At 48.2% G+C, this 24,313-nt stretch overlaps 1 protein-coding gene across 4 annotated transcripts in view; it reads left to right on the top strand.

The window, feature by feature from the left end:
- The first annotated feature begins 1,843 nt into the window (after nucleotides 1–1,843).
- CYFIP2 (cytoplasmic FMR1 interacting protein 2) overlaps nucleotides 1,844–24,313 on the top strand; it is a 103,648-nt gene continuing 81,178 nt past the window's right edge. For 2 of the 4 annotated variants that reach the window (XM_029942957.1, XM_029942954.1), the window contains exons 1-12: nucleotides 1,848–1,921; nucleotides 3,649–3,750; nucleotides 7,432–7,613; nucleotides 9,383–9,479; nucleotides 10,805–10,933; nucleotides 13,344–13,448; nucleotides 15,559–15,650; nucleotides 16,007–16,038; nucleotides 17,173–17,212; nucleotides 17,450–17,567; nucleotides 19,884–20,003; nucleotides 20,550–20,675. In XM_029942957.1, the coding sequence (XP_029798817.1) occupies nucleotides 1,850–1,921; nucleotides 3,649–3,750; nucleotides 7,432–7,613; nucleotides 9,383–9,479; nucleotides 10,805–10,933; nucleotides 13,344–13,448; nucleotides 15,559–15,650; nucleotides 16,007–16,038; nucleotides 17,173–17,212; nucleotides 17,450–17,567; nucleotides 19,884–20,003; nucleotides 20,550–20,675 (1,215 nt within the window). In that variant the 5' untranslated portion in view covers nucleotides 1,848–1,849. Of the gene's footprint in view, nucleotides 1,922–3,648; nucleotides 3,751–7,431; nucleotides 7,614–9,382; nucleotides 9,480–10,804; nucleotides 10,934–13,343; nucleotides 13,449–15,558; nucleotides 15,651–16,006; nucleotides 16,039–17,172; nucleotides 17,213–17,449; nucleotides 17,568–19,883; nucleotides 20,004–20,549; nucleotides 20,676–24,313 lie in introns of all 4 variants that reach the window. The other 2 variants (XM_029942958.1, XM_029942956.1) reach the window with 2 other exon arrangements.

Here is a 24,313-nt window from a genome sequence, read left to right as displayed (position 1 = left end):
AAAAATCAGTAAAAATTTATATTTATATCATTTTCATCAAAACATTTATTGAAAAATTGATATAAAATTTGTTTTTATATCAATACAAACATTTACAAGAGAGATGGTCTAGTAATACTTTTTACTTGTTTTTGTAAATGTCATATAGCATAAAATTCACAAGGTCATGTAACCCTCCTCACCATTTAATTTCTGTCAGCACTAAAAGAAACCCCAGGCCCATGAGCAGTTGCTCCCAATTCCTATCTCTCCCCAGCCCTTAGCAAATTCCAATCTACTTCCTGTTTCTATGGATTTGTCTCTTCTGAGCATTTCATCTAAACGTGTTGTGAAACACGTGGCCTTCCATGGCCGGCGTGATGTTTTCCGAGTCGGTCCATGCTGTGGCACGTAGCAGCTCTTCACTCTTGTGATAGACAAACACTGTTCCCTTGTGTGGCTGGCCCACATTTTATTTATTCAGGCTTCAGTGAATGGACATTTGGGCTGTTCTACTTTTTGACTGTTAGGACAATGCTGCTGTGAACAAGTGGGCAAGTTTCTGTGTGGACGTGGGGGCACCTGGGTGGCTCCATCTGTTGAGTGTCCAACTCTTGATTTCTGCTCAGGTCATGATCTCATGGTCATGGGATCAAGCGTCATGTCAGGCTTTTCACTGATAGTGAGGAGCCTAGTTGGGATTCTCTCTCTTCCTCTCTCTGCACCCTTCCCCTGTTGGCACGTTCTCTCTCTCACACACACAAAATAAATAAATTCTAAAAAATAAAAAGCTTCTGTGTGGACCTATGTTTTCATTTGTCTTGATGGTATATACCTACGAGTGGAATTGCTCAGTGTTGTTGTAACCTTGTATTTACCTCTTTGAGAAACTGCCAGACTATCTTTTTCCTAATAATACTCTCATCTCCCTTTACAGATCACCTAGAGAGAGTATGTGTATGTGTGTGTGAGAGAGAGTGTGTGTGTGTGTATTCCATTGACTTCTCATAAAGTTCTCGGAGGTCATTATTGTTATTGTCATTAAACAGATACTAAATGAAGAATTTTAGGTTAAGTGATTTCTTGAAGATCAAAGGGAAGGGCTAACAATGGTGAAGCTGAGATTTGAGGCCAGATACTTGGACCCTGAGTTTAGGACTCTTAGCACTTGCTAGGTGAGGTGAATCATCACTGTAGTTTTCAGGTTCATTTTCCATGCTGTTACTGGTTTTGCCATCTGCTGTACACTATTTTAAAAAGTTGATCTGAAGCATTTTCTTCTGAAATAGTAGCAAGCATTCTTATAAATGGGCAAAGAGTACCCTACAATATGAAAAGTGAAAGCCCCTATTGATCCAGCCCCACAGATAGCTTGCTATTCCTAGCTTGGGGCATAATGCACCAAAATGTTTTTCAGTACACAACAATATACTTTCATAATTATTACTCTTTGTTTGGATTTCAAACCTATCTGCCGTCCATACCGTTTGGCCACTTGCTTATTTTCTTGCTAACAGTATGCCTGATACAAGTTTTGCTATTGGAACAAATACATCTGCCTTTTCCTTTCTAAGGTGGCCGTCCAGCTTTGAAAGATGTGGCCGGCTGGTACAGCCCTTGGGTGTCTGAGGAGGGTAATTTGGGGCAGGGCTTCTGAGACTTCATTGTGTACCTGGATGAGTCCCCTGCGAGTTTTACAGAAATGCAGATTCCGATTCCATAGGCCCGTCCAGGGGCCCAAGATCCTGCATTTCTAGTGCACTTCCCTGGTCATGCCGATGCTAGTCCGCAGACCACTGTGAGCTGTGAGGATCTGGGGGGCCATGAAGGAGCCTTCCGGCACTGAGTGTGTTTTGCTTTTCAGAACGAGATGCTGGAGGAGGGACACGAGTATGCGGTCATGCTCTACACCTGGCGCAGCTGTTCCCGGGCCATCCCACAGGTGAGACCGTCCTCGCTGGGCACCCTCCTGGCCCTCCAGGGGCTGCTACGACCCTCCACCCATTCCTCCTAGAGAGCTGAGTGTCTCCAGGGGGCCAGGGGCCTCTTATCCAAGGGCACTTGCTCAAGACATTTGGAGAGTGTGCCGTGAGGCTGAATACAACTTAAAAACATACTTGTTCGGGGCGCCTGGGGGGCTCCATCGGTTAAGCATCTGACTTTGGCTCAGGTCATGATCTTGTGGTCATGAGACAGAGCCTCACGTCGGGCTCCATGCTGACAGCACAGCACTTATTATCTCTCCCTCTCTCTCTGCTTCTCCCCTTCTCGCTCTATCTCTCAAATAAATGAACTTAAAAAAATTGTACATTATGTCAGAAGCAGTATGTGCCACCTGTATGACACCCAGACCACTGCAGAAAGATACAAAGTAAAAAGCAAGACACCCCCACCTCCTGACCCCCACCACCCAGACCCACCTCCCAGCAAAGCATCATCACCATGGATACGTAGTAAATACATGGATACCTTGCCGCATATTCCTCTGGATCTTTTCCCTAGAATATCTTAAATATCCCTCTGAATGTTATTTTGTAAATTATCATTTATAAAAGTGTGTTTTGTATTTATATTGTTCTGCCACTTGCTTTTTTCCGTCTAATTCTTTATTACATACTTTTTCATGTTGACTCATACAGATATTACATGTACTATAATTATCATCATCCTATAATTCATGGGTCCCATTATTATAACACGATTAACAAACCACACGTGTGTAAAGTAAACAGAAACTATTCCTCTCTCTTCCCCTTAATTCTAGCCCCCAGAGGTAACTACTTATTAACAGTTTGCTTTGAACTCTTTCAGATTTCCTATGCCTATATTATATATGGACACACAAACACACTGTTTTGTTCTGTGTTTTGTTTGATAGAAAATGGGATTATATTACACTTCATGTCTTGCAAGTTTTTTCACCTGTCGGTTTATGGTAGCAATCTTTCCATGTCAGTTCACTAGATCTAACTCATTCCTTCTAGCAGCTTTATGATGATACTGTAGGAATGCATCATATTTTATCCATTTGACCATCGACTGGTGGATATTTAACTTACTGCTACCATTTGAAGAATTTCTAAGCAACAATGTGAAGAATGTCCCCGTGCTTATCTTTTGCTCACTCTTGTTTCAGTTGGCCAGTTAGCAGTCTTGGGTGTGCGTGCTGGAAAGCATCTGCCCTGTGATTCTGAGGGGTCGAGAACCCTTGGGCAGAGAAAAGGGGCTTCTTCATGGAGCCAAGTTTGGCCAGGGGCCCTCGCCCTGGGTGCATCTGGAGCAGTGGCTGGAACATTTTTCTTTGCTTTGAACCTGGTGGGGCCCCACCGGGGTAGGAGTTGGGAAAGGCTTTGAAGGAGGGAGACCATGCAGATCAATGGAGGCGTGTGTATGCTCAGGGTCAGAGCCCTTGACCCTGACCCTGAATGGATTGAAGGGAGGGAGGGTTTTGTTCTTGGGCCCAGCTGGTCTCTTGCAGCCCGTGTCTGGCTGGCGGTTCTACCTGACAGTCAGGGCTACCCCAGCCTCTGCTCACTAGGGTGACCACTGCATTTATCATCCTAAACAAGGTGCCTTTGAGAGTGCAAGCAGACCCTCTTAATAAGACAACAGACGTGAACCAGAACTGCCTGGGCAAAGCAGGACGTGTGATCTCCCCTCTCCCCACAGGTGAAATGCAATGAGCAGCCCAACCGGGTGGAGATCTATGAGAAGACAGTGGAGGTGCTGGAGCCAGAGGTCACCAAGCTCATGAAGTTCATGTACTTTCAGGTGAGGGGTAAGGGTGGATCTGAGTCAGGGGACCTGAGAGGGTCCCATTCTGCCAGATGCTGGGGTTTGGATTTTTGAGCCATGTTATTTATTCCTTGAGCAAATATATTTTGAGCGCCCTTGACATGCCCCTTGGTGAGCAAGACAGACAGGCCTCTGTCTCTCCCTGTGATTTACGTCCCTGTGAGCACATGAGTGTGTTTCAGGTAGGAGAGACTGACAGTAAACAACACACAGTCCTTTTCAGTTCTTTTCAGGGTGTAGTAAGTGCTGTGAGTAAAATAAAATTTAAAAATAATAACCCTGGGGTGTCGGGTGTCTGTGACGTAGTGCAGCTTTAGGGATAGCCTGTCAGGACTGGCATTTGAACACATGTATATGATGAGAAAAAAGCTGGCATGTGATGATGGAGGAAGAGGGTTTCACGTGGAAGGAACAGCAGAGGTAAAGGTCCTGGGGCCTGTAGGAGCACAGCATGTTTAACAAATAGAACGAAGCCAGGGAGGCTGCAGAGTGAGAAGGGACAGGTGACAGAGGTGATAGGGGAAGATAGGCCCTTATAGGGCACTGTAGGCCAGGAAGTAGGACATAAAAAGAGTGTGTGGACTTGACTCGAGCACCATAGGAGCCACTGGGTTTGTGTTTGTGTGTGTGTGTGTGTGTGTGTGTGTGTTTATTTATTTTTGAGAGAGAGAGAGAGACAGTGTGAGCAGGGGAGGGTCAGAGAGAGAGGGAGACACAGAATCCGAAGACAGGCTCCAGGCTCTGAGCTAGCTATCAGCACAGAGCCTGATGTGTAGGACTCAAACCCAGGAACCGGGAGATCATGACCTGAGCGGAAGTGGAAGCCGGACACCTAACTGACTGAGCCAGCCCCGCGCCCCCCACTGGGGGTTTCTTGTGACATGTCCTGATTTAAGGTTTTACAGCAGTGTTCTGGCCTCTGTGTGGAAAATGGAAGGGAGGTGGGTGGGGCTGGAGGGAGAGAAGAGTGACAGCAGGGAGACTGGCTGATTGTTATGGTTGTGTCAGGAATGCAGGCTGACACTTCAAGACCGGTCTGCACCCTGGGGCGGGAGTCACGCCACAACTCCATGCACACACATGCTCCACCGGAGAGCTGCGCTTCATAAAGAGACTTGCAAGCACTGGCCGAATGTCCACCCTGCACCCAGCTCTGCCCAGCCCAGGGCGGGAGGCGGGAACATCTGGGGAAGGTGCGGGTGCGAGCCGTCCAGGGAGGGAAGGCCAGCTTCCCAGGCAGAGAAACCCACGGTTCTGCTCTACTGTCCTTGTGTGCCTGTGAGTTACTTAACATCTGGCCCCTTCAGTCCGCTTGCCTTGGAAATCATGCCGAATCTCAGGTTTGTGGTGAGGATAAATGAGGTCTGTTTGTAAAGAGCCAAGCAGATCTCTGGTTACATAGTCAGTTTATCAAATGGCTGCTGCTGTTACTGGCATCCTGGACCTGCCCTTAGGAGCTAATCTCTTTGAGAAGGCAGGTCCAAGGGAGAAAAAACTACCCAGAGACTGATTAAGTGCTAAAACTAAGGGTCTTCTGATGAGATATTTAGAGAAGGGAGGATCTCTAATAATTTAGAACTATGCTGTTCAACACAGTAGCCATTAGCCTATGGGACTATCCACATTAAAACTAAGGAAAATTTAAAATTCAGTTCCCCCATTGCACCAGCCATTTCTATGCTCAGTAGCACGTGATGAGTGGCTCCCATGTTGGACAGTCCAGATATGGAACATTTCCATCATTATAAAAAGTTTTATTGGACTTAGGCTCTGGGAGGAGTGGGTATGGCTTGGTCCGGGCTGGTAGGGTGTCCCATGTCTGTGGCGTAATGCTCATCTGCCAGCAGTAAGTCCCCCCGCCCCCTCCTCTTCTTCTTCCTCCACCTCCTCCTCTCTCTGTCTCTGTCTCTCTCTGAATTGCTGCTTTAGCTGTTTTTTTTTTGTTATTGATCAGCTGCTTTTTTTGGTAACAGATTTTTTAAAGATATAATTTATAGCCATACAATTTATCCACCTAAATTGGACAATTCAACAGTTTTGTGTTGTGTATACACCACCACAATCAACTTCAGAACATTCTCACCTGAAAAAGAAACCCTGTGTCCTTTCACTACCGCCCATAATATCCTCCACGTCCCCCAACCTCCAGCTCTAGGCAACCACTAATCTGTGTGTCTGTGGATTGCCTGTTCTGGACATCGCAGAGAAATGGAATCACACAACATGTGGCCTTTAGTGACAGACTTCTTTTCACTTAGCACATTGTTTTCAAGCACATCGTTATAGCACATATCAAAATATATGATCCAATACTGTGTTTTTGTATGAAACCACCACATTTTATTTATGTGTTTATTAGTTAATGGACATTTAAGTTAGGTCCAGTTTGGGGCTGTTGCAAACAGTGCTGCAATGAATATCCATGCATACATTTTTGGGTGGACATATTTTCCTTTCTCTTAACTACTCTCCCTGCTTCTACCTTTGCCCCCTGCAGTGGATTCTCACCTCAACTGCTACTGTTTTAGAATACAATTCAGGGGCGCCTGGATGGCTCAGTTGGTTAAGCATCCGGCTTCGGCTCAGGTCATGATCTCACGCAGTTCATGGGTTTGAGCCCCGTGTCAGGCTCTGTGCTGACAGCTCAGAGCCTGGAGCCTATCTTTGGATTCTGTATCTCCCTCTCTCTCTCTGACCCTCCCCTGCTCATGCTCATGCTGTCTCTCTCTGTCTCTCTCTCTCTCTCTCTCTCTCAAAAATAAATAAAACATTAAAAAAATAAAAAATAAAATAAAATACAGTTCAGACCAGGTCATCCTGTTTCAGAGCCCACCACTTTCTCCGTGACTCCTTCAGTGTGGAAACCCTGGCCCTCGAAAGGCCCGCTGGAGCCAGTGGCTCCAGTCCCTCTCCATCTCCGGTTTCTTCCCTCTGCCCACTCCACATCAACCACAGGCTTCTTTCTCAGTCTTCAAACACGCCAGGCACACACCCGCCTCAGGGCTTTTGCACGGGCCATCCAGAATGCACTTCCCTCAGTTATCCCTGTCTTTCTCCTTCTCTTCTCCCAAACTCTTTTTCTAGAAGTCACATCTTGATGACTTCTTCTCTGACCTTCCTACTAAAGGGTTCTGCTCTCTCTGTCCCCCTTTATTTTTCTCTGTAGTGCATATCACATTCTAATAGGAAGTATAAGCTCCTTAGGGTAGAAACCTTTTCTTTCTGTGTTGTTCCCTACTTTACTCCAGCACCCAGAATGGTTCCTGGCACATAGTAGATGTTCCGTTGGATACCTTAGCATCTCTCTCTCAATGTCTCTCTCACCCTTGGTCCCTAACCTACTATCATCTGGTGCCTGACCCTGTCCTAGGTGCTAGATACAAAAGTGAGTAAGACCTCATGCTCCTCAGTGAAGGAATGGCGAATGAATTAATTGGTTTGACTCACTTGGCCACAAGTTGCAGGCTGGCCCTCTAGAAATGAGCTCTGGATTTAGGGACCCCTCTGAGAAAGACCTCCTGGCAGATTTGGCTTTTCTAAATGTCCAGGCACTGACTAGAGTCCCCAGGAAGCAAGTCAGGCCCTGCTCTGCCCCGAGCGCACAGTGAGCCACCCCTCTGGGCTGTGTGTCCTCACCTGCTGCCCCTCTGCCTGCAGCGCAAGGCCATCGAGCGGTTCTGCAGTGAGGTGAAGCGCCTTTGCCATGCCGAGCGCAGGAAGGACTTTGTCTCCGAGGCCTACCTCCTGACCCTGGGCAAATTCATCAACATGTTCGCTGTCTTGGATGAGCTAAAGAATATGAAGTGCAGCGTCAAGAACGACCACTCTGCCTACAAAAGGTCAGGGCACCCTCCCCCACTCCCCTCGGCCTGGGTAGCCAGCCTAGGGGAGGCAGAGACTAGAGATCTTCTGCTAGGCTCCTTCTCCAGAACCAAACTAGCCATTTTCCAGCACGGCAGGGGTGGGCTGGATCTGTTTTTGCAGTTGGAGGAGTAGGATGCAGAGCCGAGTCCTTGGAGACCTGGCTCTGTGTCCGCTTTCTGTCTCCAGATGGCATCAAATCCTCCTTATCTCCTACCTGTGGAGCCGTCGCGGTTTCTGTGGTCCCAAGCTGTGTGGGACCAGGACAATAATCAGAAAATGGTCACATCAGTCATTTCTTGCAAGGTTCAGACAGCCAGTTCAAACGCTTGTGTAAAAGAAGGAACTGGATTGGCTCCCAGAACGGGAAAGTTTCACTGTATCTAAATCCACATGCTCAGATGATGGTGGTCTGGAACCCTCTGCCTCTCTCTTGGGCTCCACGTTCCCTGATAGCAGCTCCTTGCTCAGGCAGGCCTGTGCCAGGTGGTGGCCACCAGCAGCTGTAAGCTTCCCCCGGACCAGCGTAGCCACCCCAGTTTCAAAGGAGAGAAGGGCTGACTCTTTCAAATACGTTTCCAAAAGTCCCATGGAGGATGGTCATTGCCCCGGTTTGGGTAGTGTGTGGTGGGAGTGGGGGCTCCAGCCGGACAGGGGCTCGTCCTCAGAGTCATTTGGGGGCCAGTGTCAGCTTACCAGAAAGAAAGACCGAGAGCAGATAAGAGGTCGTCCCTCCCCAGAAATTAGGATCCAGCCACCCAGAAGCAACAGGCATCTTTCCTGTATGTTGTGGAGGCTCAGATGAGCTCTGCAGTGTTGACACCTGGGGAAGGCTTTTCTGTGTCACTGGTGAAGAGAGCCACATCCTCCCGGGGCTCCAGGGCAACCGGAGAATGCAGACACTAGATGGCTTCTCACGATTTTATCCTCCTGAGCGATCTGTGAAACCTGGGGGTGCCCGCAGGCAGAGCCCCGTCTCTAGCCTGGCTCCGATATGGCAGCTTTCACAAATTCATAGACAACTCATAGTATAACGCCTCCCACATCCCCCCCTCCCCAACCCCTTTCTCCCTGGTTTTGGTCACAAGTGACATGGTCTGCAAAGCAGCTAGGGTGGCGAGCTAGGCGGGTGTCCTGTCTGTGCCCTCACAGGCTGCCATAACACAGGCCACACACCAACACCAGGTCAGGCTGGAAAAGCCCAGGGTGCCGTGCTCTTCCCCCTCCGAGTCCTGTGTGTATTCCCTGCTCGCAGCATCCCTTCCCCTGTGATCCTGTTAGGCGAAACAGACTTCTGTGCTCTGTGGAGTGCTTTGCTTTAGAAACTTGGAGGTTTTCTATAAATAACAATCCACTCAAAGCCACTCAGTGCACCCTGCCTGGGGTTCTTCTCCGTGACCGCTGTGCAGCTTCACGGGGGTCACAACAGAGTGTGAGGATGCTCCTTTCACCCTGCCTTGCCACCTCGGGCTGGTTGATAGGATGCCAGTTGTCCTTAAACTTGCTGACTTTGCTTTTCAGTGTAATCTTGCCTCTTCATTTTAGGTACCCTTATCACAAGGGTGTCCATGGCCCCGGATGAAATGACTGCAGAACACACCCTCCTTTGGTGTTTGAGTCCCCTGTGATAGTCAGAACTCCTCAACCTCAGGGGGCAGTGCAATTCTGGGCTGGGTAGGAGCAGGAGGAGGAGGCCCGGTTTCAGCGGGTTATACCTGAGCGTTCCTCTCTGCAACACCGTGTACAGGGCGGCACAGTTCCTGAGGAAGATGGCGGACCCCCAGTCCATCCAGGAGTCGCAGAACCTTTCCATGTTCCTGGCCAACCACAACAGGATCACTCAGGTGGTAGCACATGCCTTGCTCATCTTGGCCTAGTCTCCCAGGACACAGGCAGGGGCCCGAAGCGTGGGTGGACCTTATAAGCAGGGGAGCTCAATCCAGATCGAACATCTCCACTCTCCCATTCATGAATTAGCAGACTTAAGTCTCCTCTCCCAACCACGGATGACCCTTTTACCCTCTGCAGATTTTGGTCCCTGAAAGCCTTCTCAGCCCGTGTTCTGCCCCCACGTGAGTGAGGATTGAGAGCATGGATTCGAGGCTTTGACGGCCTTGATTTCTAATCCTGGATCCTCCACTGACCCATTGTGAGACCTTGAGCAAGGTCTGAGCTTCAGTTCCCTCATCGGTAAAATGGGGGCTATTATTTGAGAATATGAGAATCCATCTCATAAGATTTGTGAGCCATACACGAGACCCCATGTTAAAAGCCCTGAATATGCAGAGCCTGACACATGGTTGGAGCGTGAGGTGCTGTAGGGGTGGTTACTGCCACCGCTTTGCCAAACACTGCCCTCAACTGCGACTCTTGAGTGCCGCCTGACTTAATGTAACCCGTCTTGCTCACCTGTCAGGTCAGCCTCTACAGGCACCAGCAAGAATGTGAGCAGGACCCTGGCTGAGAGGGGCCGTCCACTCTGGAAGCGTTTTCAGGCTCACACCTGTCTTAGGGACACCACTGGCCTCACCAGACCCTTGCTGCTCTTGGCCGACTGAGAAGGCTGGCAGGGTTGAGGCTGCATGTTTCTTTCCTGAGACTCAGCCCCACGCCTCAGGCCCAGGCTGTCTGTGAGGGGCAGCAGCGTGCTGTCTACGGCATCCCCACAGGGGCCCAGGTTGCCTCTCTGGAGAGAAAAGCCCTGAAACAGAGACCTCAGACTCCTCTCTTCTGGGAAATGCTCCTGTGGTGCTGAGTCCTGCCAGGAGGGGCAGGCCTGCTGGTCTCTCTCTCCTGCCCTGGGCTGGGTCTTTCTGTCATCATCTGAGCTGTCATGGCTAAGTCTACACCGTGAAAACTAAGCCTACCACAGGCCTGTTGCTGGAAAGTCGAACTGCTTTTCAGCTCAGCTCAAAAAAGCACTTTCTAACTGTCAGAACTGCCAGGGCATAAAATGGAGGACCCAGAGCAGGGGCGAGTTCCTTGCCATGGGTGATTTGCATGGGAACTCTGACCAACCACTAGGGGGTTGAGGGAGGGTTGGGGGGGGGGGATGGGGGATGAGGAGGATTTCCAGGAGAAGTTGCAGGCTCCCTCTACCGGGGATGGTCAGAGGGGCAGTGGGGGGAAGCAGGAGAGGGACTGACCAGAGGGGGGCGCTGCTGTTCAGTGTCTCCATCAGCAACTGGAAGTGATCCCAGGCTACGAGGAGCTGCTGGCGGACATTGTCAACATCTGCGTGGATTACTACGAGAACAAGATGTACCTGACCCCCAGTGAGAAGCACATGCTCCTCAAGGTACAGCTGCCGGCACCCCACCCCCCCCACCCGGGGCCCGGGCTTGCCCTTCACTTTCTTCTTCCTTAAAATCATCTTTTTAAATTTTTTTTTTTCTTATTTAAACACTGATACAGATCTTACTGCTCATAATTTTTTGTAACCTGTTGTATTTCCTTTAGTATGTCACATACATCTTTCTAGATGTGGTTATTTCTGCAGTGTAATTTTTAATGGCTGCCCACAGTAGGTGGACATTGTTATTAAACAAACCCACTGTCATTGGATATGTGCTTGCTAAACTGCACGGAACATCCTTAGAGCACAGCTTTTGTGTACATACTCTTGCCAAGTCAAACGTCCTGGAGGAGAAATTGCCGACTCAAAGGGAAAGCAAAATCTTCAAGCTTTTGCTGTATTTCGCCAAAATGGTCACATTCGTTCTGTCAGGTTGTAAGTCTTGTCTTTAAATTATCAAGTACTATTTACTGTAGAAAATCTGGAATGTATGGAAAGGCACAAAAGATGTTAATCTCTCACAGCCTTTCCATCCAGAGTACTACTTTTTGCATCTTGATGTACTTCCTTCTAGTTTTTTCTATGCTTACCACATTCTCCCCCATCTGCAATATGCATAAATTATGTGCATGTGTAATTTGCATCCCATTTCATTAAATGTATTTGGAAGGTTGTGCAGCCGCTAAATAATGTGCTCCGGATGTGCTTGGATTTCTTGAGCCATTGATCCACCTCTGGCTGCTTGGGTTGCTTGGTATGGTCTCTCTTAGCAGCGACAGGCCTGAGATGAGCCACCTTCTCTGTGGTCCTCATACATGCTGCATGGCCCTTTTGGTGCTTTCTTCCCCAGAGCCTGCCCTCCAGCGTTCTCCTGCTGGCTTTCTTTTTCTTCCTCTCTTCCAGGCCACCCTTGCTATTCTAAGAATCCCAGTGCTGTGGGGGTTCCCTTCTGTCCATCCCCATAGCACCGCGATGAGATTTGCAGGACAGTGTGGCTCAGTGACTTGTTCACTTGGGCTTCCTCTGCACAATCAGAAGTCCAGCAAGTCACCCAGAGCCTAGTGGTCCTTCACCCCCGTAGCTCTGCCCTAACCAGCTGCTGCCACACGCTGAGGCACTAAATCCGAGCCCCCCGAGCCCTCCTAGATGCTGCCGTCAGATGCTCGGGCCCTTGTTTTCGCTCACTGGCTTTTGTTTGTTTGTTTTATTTTGAGAGGGAGAGAAAGAGAGAGAATCCCAAGCCAGCTCCATACTATCAGCACAGAGCCTGATGAGGGGCTTGAACTCACGAATCGTGAGATCATGACTTAAGCTGAAATCAAGAGCCAGACTCGTAATGAACTGAGCCACCCAGGAGCCCCCATCATGGACTTCTGATCCGTTTTAGTCCCTCCACACTTCTTCCCAGCCTTTTTGCCCTCTGCTCTCTGCCCATTTCCTGGCTCTGCAGTTTGTGGTAGTGAACTCAGATGCAACTGGGGTGCCTCTCCCCTGAGATGGAAAAGTCTGGCGCACACCCCGCAGAGCAGGGGGACAGGCTAGGACTGAGGGGGATGCCACCTTAACAGTCCTCCAGTCCGGTCCCTTACATGTCAGATGTGACTTCCCCACGGAAGCTGCAGTCAGCCTTGTTGCTCAGGCCCCTTCAGCCTCGCTGTGCATTTGACAAAAGGAGCAGAACACGTCAGCATTAGAAGAGCTGTTTGATGGACTGGCATGTCCAGGGTCAACTTGTTGACCTGCTCATAGAGCACTGTCAGGCAGAGGTGTGTTCTTTAAGGAAGTCACCAGTGGCCCCTGGGTCTGTGCACTGCCATGGCTTCCTTGGGGAGAGGAGTGAATAACATCATGTTCATTCACCACTGAGCAGGTATCACAGGTGCCTGTCCCCAAGGGCTGCAGCAACAGGCTCGGCTCAGCCCTTTCCTTCAGGAAGGATCTGACTGTGTAAATGTGGTCAGATCTGGGTTCAGACCCTGTCTCTGCGACTCACTAGCTATGTGACCTCAGCAGGCTGGCTCACCTCTCTGTGTCTCCAGTGCCTCATCTGTAGAATAAGGTTATTGTGCAGACTTGAATTGCTGGGAGAATTAAGGAAAAGTGATTGTTGTGAGAATTAAGGAAGGTGCCTGGTGAAGGCCTATGCACAGATCCTGGCCCACAGTAAGGACTCAACTAGTGGCTACCGTAATAACATACTCAAGGGTGGTCTGAATTGCTTCACAGAAATCAAATTTTGGGTTGAAATTAGATTTATGTCTCCTTTATTTGAAGACACGAGGGTTTTGAGATAGAACTACACAATGTGCATGTGTGCTCGCACAGACCTCCTTTTTTCGTTGTTGTTTTTTTTGTTCTTTTTAACTTTTCCAGTGGTTGTGATGGGCTTCTGTGCTCTGCTCCCTCGCTCTAGGTAATGGGTTTTGGTCTCTATCTGATGGATGGAAATGTCAGCAACATTTACAAACTGGATGCCAAGAAGAGGATCAATCTCAGCAAAATCGATAAGTTCTTTAAGGTCAGCACCTGACACTGGCGCTGGGCTGAAGGGTGAGCTCTCTGGGGAAAAGAATGAAATGGAACCGCTAGCAGCGGGGCTTGTTGATTGAGCTGCAGGCCTTACAGACCCCAAGAGGAGGAGGAGGACAGAGCGACCAGGCCTCCAGCTGCCCTCTCGAGAAGGCACTCACTGTGGACGCCTGCCTGGCTAAAGTCAGACGTGCTCTGAGTGTCAGGGTTTGGCTGGGTTCCGCCTGGGGTGGGGGAAAAGGCTTACAGTTCTTTCTGCATATTGCCTTTTCTCTCTCCTGAAGTCCCTTGCTATCTAAACACAGAGGTGCATCCCAGGAAACAGTGCCTGCTTTTATTTTCTGTATAAATTCGAGCTTACAGAAGCAGGAGGGTTAAAAACTAGATTCTAAATTGATCCACATTTGCAAAATCACAGCCTCTCCTGGCCCCTGGGGAAGCCTCTGCCTCTGGGCACAGTGCCTCATCATCATCGTCTTCATCATCCATTATACACTCAGACCTTTGCAATGCCTCACGGGTTTGATCTTCTGGCCCCAAATTTTTAAAAATAAATTAAGCCTTTGAGGTTTTTATGAAGGGATTTCCTGCTTTGGGATTGAATTTCACAGTGTTGGCTCATTCTAGCATTTGAGGCATGGAGTGGAGCCTCCAAGGTCAGACATGGAAAATCCTGGGTTTACACTGAAAGTGGAACCCTTCAGAAGTGTGGCGTGCGGGACACAAGGCTGGGCCCAGATCCCACGGACTGTTACAGGTTAAGGGAGAAACGAATCCCCCCAAGGGCTTCCTGGATCTTTGCTTCTTTTCAAGGCTGGAACTTTGAGTTTGGCCTGGAGCTGCCCCAAATGAAAGCAGGGCTCATCATGGAGACTATGCAAAATCCACCTCTGCCCTAAATCAGCACAAATGAGATAAGGGTGGAGTTGAGGCATGCAGCTTTGCCGTAGGGTTTTAGACTGGGTTTTAGACTGGCCCTGCCACTTGACAGCTGGATGATTCTGAGAAAGTCACTAAGCCTTTCTGACATGGAGTTCCCCCAGCCTGAAAAATCTGAATGCCAAGGGTATCTACTTCCTAGGGCCCCCTTGGGGATTGGGTGGAGATTACATAGGTGAGTCAGAGCCCTGGGTTATTTATAAATCTGGCTCCTCGACTTCTGGTTGGTTTAACTTTGTGAAAATCACTTAAGCTGTCTAAACCTCAGTTATGTCATCTGTGAAATGGGACTGATAATACTGACTTCACAAAGTATTTGTATGGATTGAGATACCGTTTTTTGGTTTTGTTTAATAGAGTATATTTTAGGGCAATTGAGGCTCACAGCAAGATGGAGCAGAAAGTGCAGAGTTTTCCCCTTTACCCCCTGCCCCCATGCCCGCCATGCATAGCCCCCCTCACTATCACCATCCCCACCAGAGATGCAGACTTTTATAGTCAATGAATGTAGTGACACGTCATTCTCCCCCAAAGTCCGTGGTTTACAGTAGCAGTCCCTCTTGGGGTTGTACGTTCTGTGTGTTTTGACAAATGCAGAATGACACGTACCCACCACTGTCCTGAAGATCTTCTGGTTTTGCAGTGCTTGACTGCGAAGAAGCTGACAGTAAATCCCGGCCTCTCCATTTGTCCTGGTCTTCAGTTAGGACCTATCTGCCCCTTAGTGTTCGGTGGTATGGTTTCAGCTGCTTCACAGTGTAGAGTTCCCAGGAAGGCCACCCCTAGCCAGCAGCCTCCGGTATCCCCTCTTAGCCCAGAGTTTACAGCAGCAAGAACCCACGAATCCCAGGGAAATCGGAGCAGAAAGAACCCTGCCCTGGGAAGCAGGCCTTCTGGTCCGCATCCTTCATCCACTCTTCCTGCTGTGCGACCTTGGACAGACTGCCTCTCTGGGCACAGTTGCTGGAACACGGGTTGGTTGGAGGCAGGGGAGGACCTGAACGCTGTCTGGGACTCTTTGGTTCCGAGGTTACGCAGTGGCATTAGCAGAAGCAGAAATGAGGGGTCAGCCCAGAGGAACCAGAGGCCTGCTTCCCCAGTGCAGGGCGGCCACCCGGCTCCTCCCTGCATCTCACGCCTTGTGTTTGCTTCCTTTGCAGCAGCTGCAGGTGGTGCCCCTTTTCGGCGACATGCAGATAGAGCTGGCCAGATACATTAAGACCAGTGCTCACTATGAAGAGAACAAGTCCAAGTGAGTGCCTGCCGTAATGTCTCTCGGCTCCCCGTGAGGATGCCCAGCCCGGGCAGGGGGCCGAGGGGCCACTTCAGCCCCTCCTCCCTCCCCAGAGCCCTGGGCAGGTGGATGCCGTCGGAACACTGGCACCCGGCCGGCCGGAAGGGAACAGCGGAGGCTGCTCTGAGCCCTTTTGTATCTGCCCTTTGCTGCCAGGGTTCAAAAGTGCTCAGAGCACAGCCACGCCCCTTCTCCGTCCCAGCCGTGGCTTGTGCCACTCAGAGTGGGAGAGCAGGAGCCTTCCTTCCCTTGAGATGGGGGAGGACTGGCTGGCCCTCAGTGGTCGGGTGGAGCAAGGTGGCATTCTTTTTCAGATTGGTCCTCTCCTCAGATCTGTGTCCATGCAGTAAGTATGTCATTGGGTGTATGGTTTGGACGGTTCCCCCATGAAGTGGGTTGACTGCCTCACCCTAGATTGTTTTATAAACCATCATTCTGGGTAACCTGTGCTGGGATCTGGGTGTCCATGACTTCTGGAAGGTGGGGGACATCCAGCTCCAGCCTTGGCCACCCTGGGGCTGTCAGGAAGGTTTCTTCTGTCTGCATCTTTCCCCCAAGCTGAATGAATATGACCCTTCGATATAGACAGGGCCTGACTGTCCTTTAGTCAAAGTGAGGGCTTGTGTATATATTTGTGAAAAAGACATAAGTGGAGCATCCTTGAACCCCACCAGCCGTGAGCCACTGTGAAGGAGTCTCCTCAAGGAGGCCTGGTAGTCTCTTCATCACCTGCTGGCTGCTAGTATGTCAGGAGGCTTTCTAGGACGTGCAAGGGGTTGAGAAGCCTGAACTCACTTCCTCATGCTCCCTGCATGGATTCTCGACCACCTGAAGTTGGTTGGGAGTGGTGACGTGGCCACAGCGGGGTGTCAGAGGCTCGAGAGGTCGTGTCCCCAAAATGTAAGTCATATCGAAGTAGAAGTGTGAGGAAATCTGTCACCAGTCCCAGTGTTCTCATCAGGGCCACTTCAGAGATCCTTCTGAGATGCTCCATTTCACCCCAAGTGTTTGTCTGCCTCGTTTGGTGCCCATGCTTACTCTGTGTCCTGGGTCACCGGCACCGGATGGCAGAAGAGGTGAAGGGGCTGTCTTTTTTCTCTTGGGGAAGGAGAGTGAAGACTTTCATTCCTTGATGTCCTCTCCATTGTAGGATGGTTTTTCCAACGATACCTTTCCAAAGGGTTGAGGAGAAAGAAGAGAGGCCAGGAGAACAAGAAGGAGGCGGGGAGAGAAAGAGACGGGAGCGAGGGGGAGAGGGAGAGCTCGCCAGCAGTGCCTCTCAGACTGACCATGTTGTCCCTTTCGTGGAGTCCTTCCATGTTGCCGGGTCACTGCGGAAAAGGAAGTGCAATCCCATTAGGCTCCCCAGCCCCGTCCCCCAGGGCCCCTCCACCCAGCCCTGGACAAGATGTCAGGGCGGAGAGTCAGTAGGCAGCTTTGGGAGATCCCCCACCTTGCCTTTTCTTTGCTCGGTTTCCAGTTCTGTGTAGCCCTAGAGAGGCTCCTCACTCCTACAACTGGTAAGTACTGTGGACACCAGCTGTCTGGAAAGGCCTGGGATTGGGTCTCAGAGGAGGAAGAAGACTCCTCATCAGCCTGTGGCAGGCTCTCTAGCTGGTGGCTGGGATGCCTGAGTCCACCCAGGGGAGCCAGACACATTTGGCTGAGCACCGGGAGTAACCAGTGAGTGGAAGGAGCCTGTCCCACTGAGGCACCTAAGGCCAGAACCCGCTCCAACCCTGTGATTTTCTGCCCAGGTGGACATGTACCCAGAGCAGCATCAGCCCCCAGTACAACATCTGCGAGCAGATGGTTCAGATCCGGGATGACCACATCCGCTTCATCTCTGAACTCGCTCGCTACAGCAACAGTGAGGTGAGCTCACTCTGGCTGCCGGGATGGAGGCTGGTGGGGGCTCAGGGTGCGACGGAGTAAGGACCAGCCAGGAAGGAAATGATGGAGAGCAGGAGTGAGGGGATACATCTCGGAGGCAGAAGGGCACAGTGGCCAAGAACATGGATTTTTTTTAAAGCCGGGTAGAACTGGATTTGATTCTGGTGATGCTACTCATTTTAGCAAGTTATTCACAATCTCTCTGCCTCAGTTTCCTCATCTGTAAAATGGGGGCTATAGTCTCTGGAAAGGTTCATTGAGAGGATTAAACAGTATGTTGCGTGGAAAACGCATCATGCCCAGCAGATAACAGTGGCCTCGTAATGGTTCATCTGCACATGATCCGTGGATGGCAAAGAAGCAGAGTTCTGAACACTCATGGTTAAAGCACTACCATAAATATTTTTACTCTACACAATAATAATCATTGTAACACCAGAAAATGCAATTAGGGACAGAAGAAGACCATAAAAATCTCTTATACTCCCACAATTATATTTTTACTGGTGTTAATTTTTTTTTAATACAGAAATATAGTCAATGCACAAACCTCAGAAAAATACAAATATGCAAAGGAGAGAAAATCAATCACATAAAATTCTTCCAACCAGAACCAACTATGAGTAATATTTGGATTTATATGTTCTGCTGGACTCTTCCTGAGTATGCCCTTCTAATGCGTTTATATGTTGCTTTGAGAAACGCAGGTCTTGATGTGAACCTGGATGACTCTGCACTATCCCACATTTGCTCACTGGTTCCACCTTGTGGTTGGCAGCCATAGTGCACCTGCTTTCCAAACCCAAATTCTGAACGTGTCTTTGATCAAAGGGCAATGTATTTGAAACGAGGACAGTCAGACAAGCGCACATGGTGTGATCATTGGACAGGTGGCCCATATTCTTATGAGGGCTCCTGGAAGACATGGGCCAAGGACAAACCCAAATCTTTGGCTTTCTTAACCACATGTGCCAATCATCTGAACTTAAGCTATGGGAATAATTGCAGTGCTGGGGCCTCCTTTCTTGTCAAGTTTTGGTGTGATCTAAGAGTGAATCTGGCTTCAAGTTATTTTTTAAGTTATATTTTATACATGTGTATATACAGACCATTCTCATTACTCAGTAGTTATATTCTGTAAAGTGGGCACAAACACTGGATAGGCAAATACTAAATACTAGAAGCATTGTCTAAAAGCATTGCTCCTTGACAAAGTACAGAGTTAAGTTCCTGTGAACCTCTGGTCACAACATTTCATAGGCTGATCAACGTATCACCTTGTTTTTGATATGTTTCTATTTAAAGACCCCTTATGTAACATACATTGTTGACTCATCAACAGTAACTCACATCCATCAGCACTATAACTCATGTCCAGACAAAGCTTATCTAAAGTAGCTATTTTTCTGTGTGTAAGAAGGCACATTGTAGCCTTTTTACAGTTAGAGTCACTAGACAGAACGTTAGCACTAAATCTGGGTACATTTTTAATAGTGAAATCACCAGCAAAAAGTACAAAAATGTGGAAAACATGGCATTCAGTAAGCCATGAGAAGGACACTTACATTCAGTATGATTACTGAAACAAGGAGTAGAGACTCGCCTTGTTCGGCCTCAGCTGGGAACATGACTCTGATTTTTCACCATTATGCACATAGCGGCAGATGACCACTCCAGATACTGCAAGTATCCATGTGGAGATTACAAATAAATTTTAGTGAGTAGGCAAATCCACAAATACCGAATCCACAAATAATGAGGACCGACTCTGTGTGCATATACGTACGTGTACGTACATACCTATGGACACATGTATTTGCATGTGCATGTGCATATATCAGTGTCTCATTATGGACTATGTCACATTCAAATAGATGTTTGTCTTCAGTGCTTTTCAGTTGGCGAGTCATGTCTAATTAATGAGTTGTGGGATCAGTTTAGTGGTTTCTGATTAGCATTTTTGTGTGAAATAGGATAGGAAACCAGAGAAATTCTCATGTGTTGAGAGGAAAGTTGCTTCATGCAAAGTGTTGGTTCATGTATGTAGCTAAGACCCCTCTGAAGGTGTGTGTGTCTGAGTCACGATGCGGGGGGCACGTCCCACCATAAATGGCATCACGCCACCTGAGGTTAAACCTTCCACCATTCCCAAGCCTCGTGGCCTTCAGCAAATAACTTGTCTGACCCTTGGGGGGTATAATAACAGCACCTCCCTCATAGTATTCTTGGGGGAACCAGTGCAATCACATACAGAAGTACCAGCATGTCCGTGGTGAGGTGACGGTTCATGTCCCCCAGGTGGTGACAGGCTCCGGGCTGGACAGCCAGAAGTCAGACGAGGAGTACCGTGAGCTCTTCGACCTGGCCCTGCGGGGCCTGCAGCTTTTATCCAAGTGGAGCGCCCACGTCATGGAGGTGGTAGGTGTCCCCGAGGGCGGAGGGCCTGCGCCTCCCCCGGCCCCTGCAGACTGACCTCTGTTTGCATGGACTCCGGTCTGCCCGTCTCTGCCCGTGCACTCTCTTTTTAACAGCCTTACTCAAATGGAATTTGCATGCCATACCATTCACTCATTTAAAATGTAAAATTCATTGGTATTTAGTATATTTGCAGTATATTTAGTATTTTATCACAGTCATTTTTAGAACATTTTTATCAGTTCCAAAAGAAATCCTGTGCAATCCTTCCCCCATTCCCTATCCACACAGCCCCAAGCAATCTGTCTTCGGTCTCTGTAGATTTCAATATTCTGGACGTTTCCCATAAGTAGAATCCTATACTATGTGGTTATTTGTGTGTGGCTTCTCTCACTTCCCATCTTTGAGGACCACGATCCATCCATGTTCTAGCATGAATCAGAACGTCATTCCCTCGTAGGACTGAATTACATTCCCCTGCATGCTCACACCGCGCTTGGCTTTTCCATTCGCCTGCTGATGGACGCTTGGCCTTTTCCCCCGCCGTAGTACTCTTGGAAGCTGGTTCACCCCACGGACAAGTTCTGCAACAAGGACTGCCCGGGCACGGCGGAGGAGTACGAGAGAGCCACGCGCTACAACTACACCAGCGAGGAGAAGTTTGCCTTTGTCGAGGTGGGTGCTGACTCCGTGCGCATCCCCTACCCCGAAGGCTGCTGCTTGGTGTCGACCTGGTGGTTCCGGGAGGGCTTCTGGGCAGGACGGCAGCCGTGGGCATCCTGGCGTGCATATGCTTCCCGGACCCCTCCTCCTGCCCGAATCTGCCTCTGGCATATTAGAAATTGATTCGCAGGGAACCTGGGTGGCTCAGTTGGTGGAGCATCTGACTCTTGATTTCTGCTCAGGTCATGATCTCAGGTTCAGGAGACGGAGCCCTGCCTCAGTCTCCATGCTTGAGATTCTCTCTCTGTCTCTCCCTTTTTCCCTCTCTCAAGTAAAAAAAAGAAAAAAAAGAAGGAACTCCCTTCTGTTCCTAAGAATTCAAAGGCAGGCATTCACTCCACTAGAAAAATGGGCTAAAGGAAACCAACAGAAGAAACAGGGACAAATGGCCAAAAGAGATAAGAAAAATGCCCAGACTGATGAGTGATTGAAGAACTACAGGTAGAAACAGAGATGAGGTGTTAGACATTGGACCCCCAGGATTTAGTGTCTGATTTTCTTGTCTTTACTGCACATCATTTATTTTTGTTCTGCTTTATGGAATATTTCCTTAAGATCAACTTTCTCCTGTGTATTTTTTATCATGCGTATTACATTTTTTACATCCAAAAGTTCACGTGTTCTCCGAACGTTCCTTTTATGAATGTCCTTGCTCTTGGGTCAAAGTATGCAGCACCTTCATGAGGACAGTTTAGGTTGTTTTTATCATCTTTACTGAGGCGTAATTTATATGCAGTAAGTTGTATCTATTTAAAGGGCATAACTCAAAGACTTTTCACAGTTGTATACACAACTCTGAAAGCACAAAGATAAGACACAGAACATTTCTGTCCTGGCTTCGACAGCACACGCACTCGGATCGGAACAGTACAGAGAAGGTTAGCATGGGCTCCTGTGCAAGCACGACACACAGACTCTCCCCTTAAAGACTCGGTGCCATTGGCAGTCAGTCCTCCTGCCATCCTAGTCCCTAGTCACTCTCGTTTTGTCACCACAGACTTGTTTGTTTTTCCTATCATTTTGCATAGCTTGTAATTTTTTGTGTTTGGGTCTGTTACTCACCCTCATAATTTTGAGTTTTATCTACATTGATTTGAGTATCAGTAGTCTGTTCCTTTTTGTCATTGAGTATTATTCCAATGTATGGGTATTCTGTGATTTGTTTGCCCATTCAACTGTTGATAAATATGGGGCCATTTCCAGCCATTGGCCAATATGAAAAAAGTTGCTTTAAAGATCTGAATATACATTGTGTGGATATGGGTGTTTATTTCACTTGGAATTGTCATGCTGTAGGTTTGTACTTAACTTTTTAAGGGAATTGCCAAATGGTTTTCCAAAGTGGATATACCATTTTGTATTGCCACCAACTGTCTATGAGAGTTCTGTTGCTCCACAATTCACAGTCCTTGACATTGTCAATTTAATTAATTTTAGTCATTCTAATGGCTGGTTAGTGAAATCTCATTGAGGTTTTAATTTGTATTTCCCTGAAGACTGATGATACTGAGCATCTTTTCATGTGCTTATTGGCCGCTCATACGTCTTCCTTTGTGAAATGTTGTCTTCTGAAATTTCTTGCCCATTTTTTAAATTAGGTTTCAGTCTTCTTCTCGAATTGTGAGAATTCTTTATATATTCTGGACTATAAGTCCCTAGTCTTATATATGTTGTAAATGTTTTTTCTAATCTGTGACTTTGCCTCTTTAATTTTTAGGGGATACCTTTTGAAGAGCCCCTCTTTTATACTTTCATAAAGTCCAACTTGTCAATTATGTTATGTTTTGTGATTTTTGTGTTCTAGCTAAGAAATCTCTGCCTAACCGAAAGTTGCAAAGATTTTCTCTTAAAAAATTTTTTTTTAATGTTTATTCATTTTTGAGAGACAGAGAGACAGAGCATGAGTGGAAAAGGGGCAGAGAGAGAGAGGGAGACACAGAATCTGAAGCAGGCTCCAGGCTCTGAGCTGTCAGCACAGCCCATGAGCAGTGAGATCATGACCTGAGCAGAAGTCGGTCACTCAACCAACTGAGCCCCCTAGGCACCCTGATTTTCTCTTAAGTCTAACTGATCTGCACACTCTGCTGTGTTTGGAGTTATTCTGAAATACCTTCACTATCTACTTCTTCCTTTGTCTCATTATTTCCTAATTACATCTCTAGCCAGGAACCCAGGTTCTTTTATGACGTGATATTCCTTTAAGGCTTTGGTCCCGTTGTTTCTCTACACCAAAGCGTCTTTCCAGCAAAACCATTATACTTATTGGTTCTAATGAAAATCCTTGCCTCCTGAACTTTATTCTCACCATTTCCCCTAACCTCAGATGTTCTATTTATTCCTTTAAGGTTTAGAGGGGAAAAAAATCTTAGCTTCTAAGCTCATTACTTTATTCATTCCTTTTCAACACAACTTTGCTGACAGCCCTCTTCAGGCCCAGGCAGTGGGCCCAGGGTGTGCACAGCACCGCTGGGCCCTGCTCCTGCAGCACTTACAGCCTGGTGCAGAGGGAGGAAGTCCAACACCTCCTCAGCGTTAGACTTCTCATGGGTATGATAAGTGCAGCGGTTGTCAGGAGGCTGATTTGGCATGTGCTTTCCCCTCCAAATTCTGAATCCATCTAGACATTAGCACTTTTGGCTGATAGGGGCCAAGAGATCAGGTTTGTTGCTGGGGAAGCTGGATTAGGGATGTGACTTCCAACCAACACATGCCATTTAACTTACCCACTGGGAAACAGACAGCTCAGCTGTAGAAATACATGCACCTCTTCCTCGGGATGGAGAGGGAATGGTTATTGCAAGGAGGAGACAGGAACTCAAGCAGACAGATCTAAAAAGAGAGCTCCCGGGGCGCCTGGGTGGCTCCGTTGGTAAAGCGTCCACCTTCGACTCAGGTGATGATTTTATGGTTCGTGGGTTCAAGCCCCGCATCAGACTCTGTGCTAACAGCTCAGAGCCTGGAACCTGTCTTCTGATTCTGTGTCTCCCTCTCTCTGATCCTCCCCTGCTCGTGCTGTCTCTCTCTGTCTCTCAAAAATAAATAAAAAACAGAAACAAATTTTTTTAAAAAGAGAGCTCCAAGGCAGGCCAGGAAACACTTATCACATAACCTGACCCTCCCCACCCCCCTGCAGCTAGATAAGTGAGTTAAGGGTCCAGGGAGGAAGCAAATAGAAGGTCAGAGGCTTCCCTCACCTGAGACTTCTACAGAGATTTTGTGTCCTAGAAGGATGTTCTATGGACTCCCATGGCAATTGGCAAAGTCCTTTCAAAAGCAAAGTTTGTAAAAGTTCTATAGAAAATTTTATGGTCAAACAACTTCTGTTTGATATGGTCTATGGGTGCATGGTATGTAGAAAGGCCTCTAGAAGTTAGAGTGGCCCACAAATGTGGCCCATGAATATGAGCTGCCGTTTGTCAGCAGTCAGCAGTAAGATCAGGACCTGGGACCAGAAGGAAAATCAGCTGTCATGACGCACGCTGTTCCATGTAGCTGACGTCTTTGCTTTGTAGCAGGACTTTGTTGATGAAGAAAGCAAGAGAGCTGATTTCCCGTCCAGCACACGTTTCTTACCTAGCCGTGAACTGGCG

The sequence above is a fragment of the Suricata suricatta genome, chromosome 6 (genome assembly GCF_006229205.1).
Source record: "Suricata suricatta isolate VVHF042 chromosome 6, meerkat_22Aug2017_6uvM2_HiC, whole genome shotgun sequence".
Lineage (NCBI taxonomy): Eukaryota > Metazoa > Chordata > Mammalia > Carnivora > Herpestidae > Suricata > Suricata suricatta.
This window is presented reverse-complemented; position numbering and strand designations above follow the sequence as displayed.